Source organism: Stegostoma tigrinum, chromosome 16 (genome assembly GCF_030684315.1).
Source record: "Stegostoma tigrinum isolate sSteTig4 chromosome 16, sSteTig4.hap1, whole genome shotgun sequence".
In the NCBI taxonomy this organism is placed as follows: Eukaryota; Metazoa; Chordata; class Chondrichthyes; order Orectolobiformes; family Stegostomatidae; genus Stegostoma; species Stegostoma tigrinum.
The window spans coordinates 46,424,898-46,437,006 of NC_081369.1; the positions used below are offsets into that span (position 1 = coordinate 46,424,898).

General features: G+C 37.5%; 1 protein-coding gene across 2 annotated transcripts in view; it reads left to right on the plus strand.

Annotated features, from left to right (window-relative positions):
- The window catches only part of plcg2 (phospholipase C, gamma 2), a 217,168-nt gene extending 205,801 nt beyond the window's left edge, over positions 1-11,367 (plus strand). For both annotated transcript variants that reach the window (XM_048546852.2, XM_059651742.1), the window contains exons 30-32: positions 777-865; positions 5,830-6,050; positions 7,807-11,367. In XM_048546852.2, the coding sequence (XP_048402809.1) occupies positions 777-865; positions 5,830-6,050; positions 7,807-7,858 (362 nt within the window). In that variant the 3' untranslated portion in view covers positions 7,859-11,367. The remainder of the gene's footprint in view (positions 1-776; positions 866-5,829; positions 6,051-7,806) is intronic.
- Positions 11,368-12,109: the final 742 nt, after the last annotated feature.

Consider the following 12,109-nt stretch of genomic DNA (forward strand, 5'->3'; position numbering starts at 1 on the left):
CATAGTAATAAATTTAATTATGTTTTCATCACAATCAGTTGCTGCAGAATCATGCTGCACATAATCTAATGTCCACATAATTTTAGCATCCCTAGGACCAGCAAATCCACTTTGTTAAATTTTGCTGTCTCTCTACATTTCTGTTCACCACAAACAGCAATTTCACAAACATCCTGTGTCTCCTATGATTTAGGATTTGTATCTTTGTGCATGCTGTGAGTAGGAGTTGTGTGCCTGCATGCATTAACATTTCAAAACTGTGACAGAATGTTGAGTGAGTCAGTCAATAAGCCTATGCATAATCAGCTAGCCATTTGCCTGCAGAATCTGTGATTATCTCTAGAAAGATTCATGTACAGTGTTATTTTCCCCATAAAAATACAAAATACAGCAATTATTTTTGGAAGGCAGTTACAAGGCTTGTTGCAGTACAAAAAGGTGCCTTACACCATATTCCTAAGGGCAATTAGCTATGAGCAATAAATGCTGAACCTGCTAACGATGTGCTTATCCCATAATGAATAAAAAGGAAGTTGAAAGGCAGTTACTTCTACTTCACATTCACAAAATCTTCACGTTGGTGAGGTTTTGTATAAAAACTATTAGGAAGTATTGAATATGAAGCAAGCTCCCATTGTGCATACTAACACTTGAATTAGTTTACATGGGGTTTTGATGTAAGATGTCAATTTGTCAGTATAATTGAAATGCTGATGTCATTTAATGTTCAGGAATTTGAACATTCAGTAAATGCATGTTTTCCATCTTCTCTCCAGGATATCGATCAGTTCCTCTTAAAAATGGCTACAATGAAGACATAGAATTGGCATCTCTGCTTATCCAGTGTGAAGTGAAACAATTAGGGGTAAACTTTTATAACTCAGACTATTATTTATGTTAACTTGTAACCTGGTAAGTTATTATTGAAAGCATGAATTTCTCTCTACATGTTCTAGAAATCCAAACCAGATAGGTGAGAGTAAAAAAACTAACAGTTATATAACACCTTTCTAGACCCCAGCACGTCCCAAAGCACTTCAAAACTAATAAAGAGCAGTCAGTGTTGTAATGTAAAGAAATTACATGAAATGAAAGAGACAGCAGGATGGATTTCATCTTCCCCACCAGGGATTGCAGATCACACACACTCCACAGAATATCATGTTTTCATTACATTAATTTCAATAGAATAAAAATCCAGTTGGATATAAAATTGTATAGTGCAGGCAATATCCCCGACCAGATTACGATTTGTACATTAGAAATATAGGGCACAGTTTTCCCCTCCCTGGAGGTGCCAAAGGTTAGTGGGACGTATTTGGGAGGGTTGGCACTGAAAGAGTCTCATTGCCTTCCGTTCACGTCACCAATGAAGTGCTGTTGAGGAAGCCCGTTAGTGACTTCCCATACTGGTCAAGTAAGAGCCACTTAAGGACCTCAACTCGCCACATTCCCGAGTTCCCTGCATTCCTGGCAAGCAGCAAAATGATCTGTTTCCCAACTGGACTCCACCTGCTAACCAGATTGGGATAGGGTCCTCCATTTGGCCTAATCTAACAGCAATCTGACGTGGTTGTAAGACAAGGGAGTGGTTTCCAAAAGCCATCCCCTTTCCCTGCCTCCGACTCCTCCAACACCTCCCCTCACCCTCACTCCACAAGAAATGAAAGGAAAATATCTACCTTCCCGTTGTTGATTTCCCTTAAGTATAGGCATCAACCAGTGGTCTCTAGAACCCTGAAGCTTCTTTTGAGAATGATGCCATTTTCGAAGCCCCTGATTAAGTGTGTAAATGACTGGTATGCAGTCCAGCGATCTTTCTTCGCTTTGCACATGCTTGGAGGCTGCAACCACTGTGGATTGCATAGCTTCTTGGACAGGAAAGGAGTGGGTGTGCAGGGGTTGGTGAGAGCTCTAGAATTGGAAAGCTGCATATAGTAGTGAGGCTGGTACCCCACACGTGTTGCTGAGGTATGTGTGGTTACAGAGTAAGAGTGAGTGTGCCATAGCAGAGAGAAGGTGGTGGAATCTAACCTTACCAAATGCAGAAAATCATTAAGCTTTTTCCTGCACTGCTGTGTATTCCCCCTAAACCTGGTGTCAGCCCTAACCGAGCTGCTGTTTGAATCCAGGCCAGCTGTGTTTGGTGCCTTGGCTGCTGGGTAAAGGATGGACCTCCTGTGATCCACCCTGTCCACCAAGAACTCCAGGTCCCAATCTGTAAAGCTGCATGCCAGCTTGCCTTTCTGTGATATTTTGGTTTGTTTAGAGGACAGTGCGCAAGGTAGTTCTTGCCTAGCGGCATCTCAAGTCAAGTGTAGCTAGGCTTTCGGTGTGGCTCCAGTCGTTTGTACACCAGCAAGTCCTGGCAGGAGCAGGAATCTTGCCTCTCATGCTGTGAGATTACACAAGAATGTTGACAAATAATTAACAAAGTGAGGAGTGCAAGGTAGTGAGAAAAGTCACTGTGAGCCATGTAAACCTGCCTTGAAGCTGTCGCCCCAAAAATAACACAGCTAAAAATGGGGAAATCCAACCCAAAATAGTTTTTTTTCAGGCTTCACTAAGATACCCCATTAGCCATTAGTTATGCCTGTGAAATAGTCTAAAGTTATGATGGTTAGAGTGGGACTGCTAATAGAAAATTAGCAATCAGAGTAGTTACAGGTAAGAACTGAAGTTTCAACAGGTCGGACTTCACATAGCAAAACTGTCAATGTAACATTTCAAAGTAGATTTTTTGTCTATATTTGAATTATTTGCATAATGTTTATTATTTGAGTGAAACAACCACAATAAATTTTGCACAATGAAGTTAAATTATTTTGTTGTATGGCACGGAAATAGATCTTTGTTCCACTCGCCCACGCTGTCCACACATCCTCAACTGAAGTAGACCCTCTAAACCACTCCTATTCATGTACCCATCCAGGTGCCTTTTAAATTGCATAATTGTACCAACCTCCACCACTTCCTCTGGCAGCTCATTCCATACACACACCAGCCTCTGCCTGAAAATGTTACCACTCAGATCCTTTACCCTTTCACCTTAAACCTATGCCATCTAGTTTTAGTCACCCCCATTTTGGTAAAAAGATCTTAGCTATTCACCCTATCCATGCCCCTCACGATTTTATAAACCTCCGTAAGGTCACCCCTCAGCCTCCGGCACTCCAGGGAAAATGCCCCAGCCTATTTAGCCTCTCCAGATAACCCATACCCTCCAATCTTGGCAACATCCTTGTAAATCCTTTCTGCACCTTCGCAAGTTTCACAACATCTTTCCTATAGAAGGGCAACCAGAACTGTGCACAGTATCTAAAATTAGCCTCACAAGTGTCCTGTACAGCTGCAACATGTTGTCCCAACTCCTATACTCAAGAGTTCTGACCAAAGAAGGCATACACGCCAAACACCTTCTTCACCATCCTATCTACCTGCGACTCCACTTTCAAGAAACTATGCACCTGCACCCCTCGGTCTCTTTGTTTGTCAAGACTCCCCAGGGCCCTACCATTAGCTGTATAAGTCCTGCCCTCGTTTGCATTACCAAAATGCACTACCTCACATTTATCTAAATTAAATTCCATCTGCCACACCTCAGCCCATTGGCACATCTGATCAAGGTCCTGCTGTACTCTGACATAATCTTCCTCACAGTCCATTATACCACCTATTTTTGTGTCATCTGCAAACTTACTAACCATACCTCCCATATTCACATCTAAACCATTTGTATAAAAGAAAGAAAGCAGTGAACCCAGCAACAATCCTTGTGGCACATCACTGGTCACAGGCCTCCAGTCCGAAAAGCAACCCTCTACCACCTCCCTCTCCTACTTCCAAGCCAATTTTGTATCTAGTTGACTAGCTTCCCTGATCCCAAGTTATCTAACCTTACCAACCAGTCTACCATGCAGAACCTTGTTGGGTGCTTTGCTGAAGTCCATTTGGAAAACGTCCAATACTCTGCCTTCATCAATCTTCTTTGTCACCACTTGATATGATTTCCCACACACAAAGCCACTCCTCTGATCAGTCGTTGCCTCTCCAAATGCATGTAAATCCTGTCCCTCAGAATCCCCTCCAACAAATTACCCACCACTGACATAGGACTCCCTCGTCTATAGTTTTCTGGCTTTTCCTTATAGCTTTTCTTAAATAATGGCACCACATTAGCTAATCTCCAGTCTTCCAGCATCTCACCCGTGGCTGTCGATTTTAAAAATATTTCAGCAAGGGTCCCAGAAATTTTTCCCTAACTTCCCACGAAGTTCTGGGAAACACCTGTTCAGGTTTCGGAGATCTTTCTACCATTTTGTGTTTTAAGACCTCCAGCACCTCTTCTGTAATACGAACTCTTTTGAAGATATCACTACTTATATCTCCAAGTTCCCTAGTTTCCATATCCTTCTCCACAATAAATACTGACTCGAAATATTTGTTTAATATCTTACCCATTTGCTGTGGTTCCACACATAGATGGCCATGTTGATGTTTAAAAGGCCCTATCTAATCACTAGTTACTCTTTTGCCCTTGATGTACTTACAGAATTTCTTAGAATTCTCCTTGATTCTATTTACCAAAACTATCTCATGTCTCCTTTTTGCCCTCCTGATTTCCCTCTGAAGTAAACACCTATCGCCTTCCGACTCCTCTCGGGATTCACTCGATCCCAGCTGCCTATAATTGATACATGCTCCCGTCTTTGATCAGAACCTCAATTTCTCTAGTCATCCAGCATTCCATGCCAGCCTTGCCCTTCATACTAACAGGAACATACTTTCTCTGAACTCTCATTATCTCATTTTTGAAGGCCTCCCGTTTCTCAACCATCCATTAACCTGTGAATAGCTTCCCCTAATCAACTTTTGAAAGTTCCTGCCTAATACTGTCATAATTGGTCTTACTCCAATATAGAATGTTAACATTTTGATCAGTTCTATCCTTATATATAACAATTTTAATACTAATACAATTATGATCAATTGTTCCAAAGTACTCCCCTGTTAACACTTCAGTCACTTGTCCTTCCTTAATTTCCCAACAGAAGGCCAAGTATTGCTCCTTCAACAGTAGGTACATCCACATATTGAATAAGGAGGCTTTCTTGGATACACTTAACAAATTCTTCACTATCCAAGCCCTTAACACTGTCACAATCCAAGTCTATATTTGGAAAGTTATAATTCCTTACTGTCACCCTTCAGTGTTAGTAATCTGGTATGACATCTCACCCTATCCTGTTGTGAATTAAGGAGTTAAGAAAGTGGAGGTCATTTCCTCTGCTAAAGAAATCACACTTTTGCAAAATGATCACCTAAAAGATAGCAGAGGCATTCAACCTAGGTAACATGATTATTTGTGATATTCTGCTGCCAAAAACCATATCCATTAAAAATGATCACACAAACACTGAATGAATGGAAGACAATGGCCTAGTGGTATTTTTCCTGTACTGTTAATCCAAAGGCCCAGATAATGTTCTGGGAACCCAGGTTCAAATCCCACCATGACACATGGTGGAATTTGAATCCAATGGATATCTGGAATTAAGAATCTAATGATGACCATGAATCCATTGCCGGCTGTTTGAAAAACCCATCTGGTTCACTAATGTCCTTTAGGGATGGAAACTGCCATCGTTATCTGGTCAGGCTTACATGTGACTCCAGACCCACAGCAATGTGGATGACTCTGAACTGCCCTGTGGGTAATTATGGATGGGCAATAAAGGCTGTCTAGTCAGTGATGCCCTCACACCATTACTGAATTTTTTAAAAATTAGCTAATCCTGCCATTAAATGCATGTTATTTGATAATCGCAGGAAGGTGAAGAGGAACTCTACTCCTCACGTCAACAGTTACAGCAGCGGCCACTTGAAGGGTTATATGACAGTGCCCTTAAAAGACAATGGACTTTAGATGGATTATATAGCACCAGTGCACCTCGTCAGCGACAATTTGACCCAATACTATATGATACTACAATACAAACCGCAAGGGGTGGAGGTCAGAGAGATCAGCTGCCAGAAGTTCCAAAGAGGAGGTGAGTACAGTCTATGGAAACTTTAATCTTGAGAAACTAAGTGAAAGAGTGATCGTAGATCTCTTGTAAATGCCAAAAGATTCTGCTGGTGATTTTATCTTGTTGTGCCCCAAGACAATAAAAGTCTCAACATGAGTTTTGTACCCCTACAGTCTCACAAGTCTCAGCAATATGACGGGGACTCTTTTGAAAGGAGCATACTGTTTTTTTTGTCCAAAGTGTCTGTCTGTTTCAGGCAGATGGCCCCGTCTAATATCCCAGGACACCAGCTGTGAGTTTATGTTGGAACTGCTGCCCTAGATGCACTGATCAGTTTAATTGGGTAACAATGCTAGGAAAGTAAGTTTGGCAGTCCTTTTGAGGTGCCAGTGGAAATCTCTGATATCTTAATCCCTGTCCATTTTGCCCATCAACTTGATACTGGCCAGAGTGTCTCAATATTAATCAGTACTAATTTGGTGATATTGCTCCCACGTGGCACCCTGCTTTGTTGATCCAAATGTGGCTGAGCCCTCAAAAGCAAGATCTCTGCATTGCTGCAGTAGCAGATACATTTTCTGCCTGATCTGCTGATCAGTCACTCATTGTTCAAAATTGCCCGTGTCTTTTTTTGTTGTTTTGTGGGATCTAATGAATTCCGAGAGTGAATGTGGTGTACATAACACCCACAGTGATTTTATGTAGGCAGTTCCATGATTTTGACCCATACTTTTAACTTTATGTTTGTGTTGCGACTTTCAATATTAATAAGAGTGTAGAAGTAAATGTACAATTATATTTTCTTATAATACACACAGTTGGCTTTGTACTACATGTAATCTTAGTTTAATATTTAATTAGCTTCCGTTTGTAATTTCCACTGCATGTTGATCATTAAAATATTTAAGGACTCTATAATCAACTGAACACTCAACAATGGATTTACTTTGATTTAACAGAAATCCCGAAGAAATTATCAGTATCCTTATCCTTAGCTCTTCAATATTAGTATTTTAGAAATTATATCATATTAAAACAGAAATTTTCAATAAATTGTACTGAACTGTTAAGAATGTAAGCATTTGAATGTCTTTGGGCACTCTGAATGAGTCAAGCAATGCAGAATACACTCTTCTCATCAATCTTTTATCAACCTAAACATGTTCAACAGAAGTTGTTTACATAGTCTGTGCCGTTATAATAGGATTTCACTGCACCCATGCACATCACACTGTTTCATGATGGAGCAACATTCATCATTCAAATGAAATAGAATCATAAAGCACAACAGAAGAGTATTCAATCCAATATGCCTGTGCCACGATTTTAAAACTTAATGAATTTGCCCCACTCTCCATCTTCTTTCTTTTACTGAATCTGCATCCCTTTCAATCAGTGTACTCCAGTCACAATAAATTTCTTCTCATCTTCCCACCAGCTTTTTTGCTAAGTGGTTTAAATTCCTGTCTTCTGCTTACTGACATTCAAGCCAGAGGAACTAGTTTCTCCCCATTTATTCTGTTTTGTCACATCATAATTTTAAACAATTCTATTAAAGATCCCTTCAACATATTCCACTGTAAGGACAACAATCCCAGCTTCTCTTGTATCTGCATCACTCAAAATATTAGCACTACTGTCACTTTTTTCGGGTAGAAACAGAGAGAACTTTGGAATGACCCTATGTTTGATTATTTGTTACACTTTTATGGTAGAGTTAACAAAGCCTAAGTTGAATAACTAACAAAGAGATTTTTCTGCTGTTTCCATTCTTCAGAGGCAAGGACAAGGAGAAAAGGCCTCCCAACAGCAGCAAGTTTTATACATGAAAGAAGAATGTCTTTATCACCCATCCATGATGCCAATATCAATAAATCAAATTAAAATCAGTGATCACTGTGAAGTATGGGATCAACCAATTTTGAAATTAATACATATAGTAAAATTATTGCACTGCACCTAGTTATTACTTTTGTCAAGTAATTAAGATCATGATGTATGGTGAAAAACATTTGAGCATCTTCCTACTTTTCATAACCCTTATTTTCTCTTTTGATTAAATGGTCTACTGACACCGACGACTTACGAAGAAATCTATTCTCCAACAGTCAGTCAATTTTAAATTATATTACATGTAATGTTAAAAAAAATGTTTGAGGGATTCAGTGTAACTGCAAAATCAAATAGAGTGCAATTCTATCCCCTTGTGAAATGGACTCTGTTTCTTCAGATCAATGTTGATCTTTTTGCAAACTGAGGTCATATATCAAGTTTCACCTCTGATAACAATAAATAAGAAGACAGGACACACGACATCAAAATTATTCCTAAAGCTCATGAGATTTAACTAATAAAGAAAAATGAACTGTGTTGTTTCATTGAGATGTGTCAATAATGTAGACAAGGTTAACCATGGAGTGCATCCTATAGCGAGTTCACAAAAACAAAACAAACATGTTTTACTTTCACCAGTTTGAAAATGGTCATGGTCAAGATGGAGGACTTTCAGCATGTGATTTTATATGCTGATTAAAAATGAAAATTCGTAGATAATCTTAATAACTGATGCCAGACTATGATGCAGAGAAATGACAATCTGCAACTATCAAAACAATACTTTTATTCAGTAACATGTTTTCTAACCTTTAACACCAGGCATGGTTCAATCGGAAAGCCAGGCAGAATTATTTTGATCACAGTAAAGAGGAAAGCGGTATATTTCAACAACATTGCAACATCCCATTCAGATCATTCATCGTTAATTCATTAATATAAGAAACATACAGCATGTTCTGTAAGATATAAATTATCTTCACAATTATGCTTCGGATCTCAATTATTGCAAAATAATGCATTAAATACCTTAGTGATTAATTATTTAAAACAGGTGTAGCCGTAACATAAAGGTGGAAAGTTAATGTGTTATACATCAATTTTATTGGAAGTTTCAATATTTCTGGCAAATAGAGTCCAGAAAGCCAAGTGTTTTTGTATTTGCAGCCTGCATATGCATATTAATCTGTCGCTCATGAGGTTTATCCCCTTTGTAATTTTCAATTTGTGTTCCTCAATTTATTCTGCCATTCAAAACTCCAATTCTCCCATGCCAGCAACATTAGTATAAATACATTTCATATTGTCTGTGCATTAAAATTGTGCAGTTGACCCCTGATGAAATGAAGCATATTGAATATTCACAATCAAGAGTTTTGATTCGTTTATTTAACTTCAAAACATTAAACAGATACAGTCCTTCCTTTGGCTAATGCTAAAATAATCTGTTAATTTACTACGGTCTGAAGGCAGCTTATGATGTATTTTCTGATAATTATTATAATAATTATCCATAAAAAGCCTTATTATTATTAACTAGAAGGCCATTTGGAATTGGTCCTGCCACCTTGGAATTGAATATACGAAAAGAAAAAAGTAAATTGCAATGCTGGTTTTACCTTACTTTTTCTTCTGCAAGGCACACTGGTTTGTCTTCTTCTACAGGTCTTTGTGACAGATCCAAATACATCAGGCTGATTTGTGATATTTCCTTTGCACGGACCATTGGGTTTGCACACTCTGTAACTAGTATTTGTGCGAGGGCAGTAAGGGAAATTTGCAGTGCACATTTTTGAAAAAAAAACTATATTTTATATCTTCAATGGTACCTTCAGCAATAAAAAGAGAAATTATTTTCTGAATAAAAACAAGTACAAATCACAGTTGGGAATGAATTGCTACTGTGACTATTTGCGGTATCATCATTTAACATCAATTTTAAAATCATTAAAATTGACTTACACATGGAAATTTTTTTCCATGATATATATTTGTGGTGTTACTTTCAGTATAACCAAAATGCTTTTAAGTTATTTGCCATATGTATATTTTAAGTATAATTGTGCTGTGTAATTTTGGGAATCTACTTTCTGTCCACTTGACATCCAAATTGTTGTAATGAAATCCCATCAAAGTAGTGGAAGATATCAAATGTATGTAAAATTCATATATGTTTAGAATCCGTGTTAGCTTGTGACTGCCATTTGTTTTCACATTAGAATCAAAATGATCAAAAATGTGGCATTTAAAGGGTGATGGTTTGAGATATGTAGAGCGAAATTCTGTTGCCTTTCAATACTGACATAAAGTGTGCCAAGTTGATATGTGAGTAAAATTGTTGTTTTATAGTTCTAAGGTGAAATTAATATTTGGAATGCAAAGCCTTGCATGCCTTTTCCTATAACGTGTCGGAAACCTACAATTTTATTACTTAGAAATGCAGAAGTTAACGTTAAACATAAAACAGACAATGCAATGTATATTTTCCTTGAATGTTGTTTTAAATGCATTTGGTAAAATTGTCATTGTTTAATGTCATTATTTTTAACTTTTCTGTGGAATTCTAAGGTAATGCTTATTCTAGCGTTTCAAAAATAGAACTAAGAATCAGACCCTATTTACTGATTTTGATTTTAGTAATAGGAATGAATATTAATTGATTGATTTTCCCCTTTTAGGTCTGAATTTTCAAAGCGTGTTTTCATCGTTTTGTCTGAAATTGATGTAAGAAATGTTGGATTTATTTTCCTCAGTTTCAAGTTCCTGATCTATTGAAATATTTTTGTCAACTATTACCCAAGTTAGTTAGGAAATGGCTCGCATTATGCCAAGTGCACTCAGGGAGACAAAGTTATTTAATTGATTAACCAACTTGCACTGTAAATAGGTGAGATATTATCCTGTTGCACATATCAGCCATTTTACAAATTCCGGTGTATGACGAAAGAAAACTGCAATTCTGGAAACCCAAAAGGAAACTGCAAATGCTGGAAACATACAGTAGGCCAGTCAGTACAAAATGAAGGATACATGTCACACATTGCATAACTTATCTTTTTTCATAATAAATATCATTCTTGAGTACATTTCTACTATTTTCTACATTTCAATCCAAAAGATTGTCCAGTTTTTATTGGAAATCCATTAAAATATTGTAATTTAAGAATGCAGTTGAGATATTTATACTGCCAGCGAAGAGCATTTGATTCTATGAAGAAATTTCGGGATGCAAATTACAGGCACTCAGTATTTAAAACAGAATGCCTTTGAACTACTCAGAGAGGAAATTGTCAAATAGTTGTATTTATATTCTTCACATTGTACTTTTTGAATATTATCTGTTGTCTCTTGTAATTTCAGTTAATGCATTTTCTTTTTATGATGTTTAATAGTTAAATTCAAAGTAAACATTCTGCCACAATATTCATGAATCCTTACAGAATGAGGACTGGGTCAATGGAGAGATGAGATTTTTTTTAACAACTAATAAACTTGATTGACTAATTCTGCACTGGTGAACTGTTTTCTGTTTTAATTTTGTCTGTGTAGTTGATGTTCTGCCGTTGGATAATGTATTTGAATATTATGGGAATATTCGAACAATGTTAAAGTGGTTCTGAAACTCATTCTCAATGGAAGACACAAGTCCTAAGTATAATTATTGCTGGGTTTAATTGTTCAGTGGGTCTAATTCACAGCAGTGAATGGCAAGTTAGTCTAGTTTTTAAGTTATCTTAAAAAGTGAAATGAATTCAATTTAAAGGAAACTTAACAGTTCTGAACATTTTATGAATTTTGTATTTTATTGTTAATTATTTAACAAGCAAATAAAGATATACTCATGTATTCATGTCTCTGATTAAAAATATATTTATGACTATGAAGTGTATGACTCTCTACCTAGAATTGTAGAGTTTTTGTGAATGGGAGAGAGGCTGTTTGGACATCATCAAACATCAATCTATTCTCATCTATTTACAAGCGCTTGACCCATAGCCTTGCAGGATATGGTATATCTAGTGGTCATCTAAGATTATTAAATCTCTTGATAGTTTGCATCTCTACCCCATCTTTTAGGCTATGGGCTCCAGCTACCCAATATCTTACCCGGTCGAAAAGGCTCTTCGTTCTACCTGAAATGTCAATAGCACACAACAACGGGGATATGGTTCTCCTCATCTGTGGAACACATTGAATATAGAACTAAACAACGGTACATAATCACAACACAGGTCACTTGGTTGCCC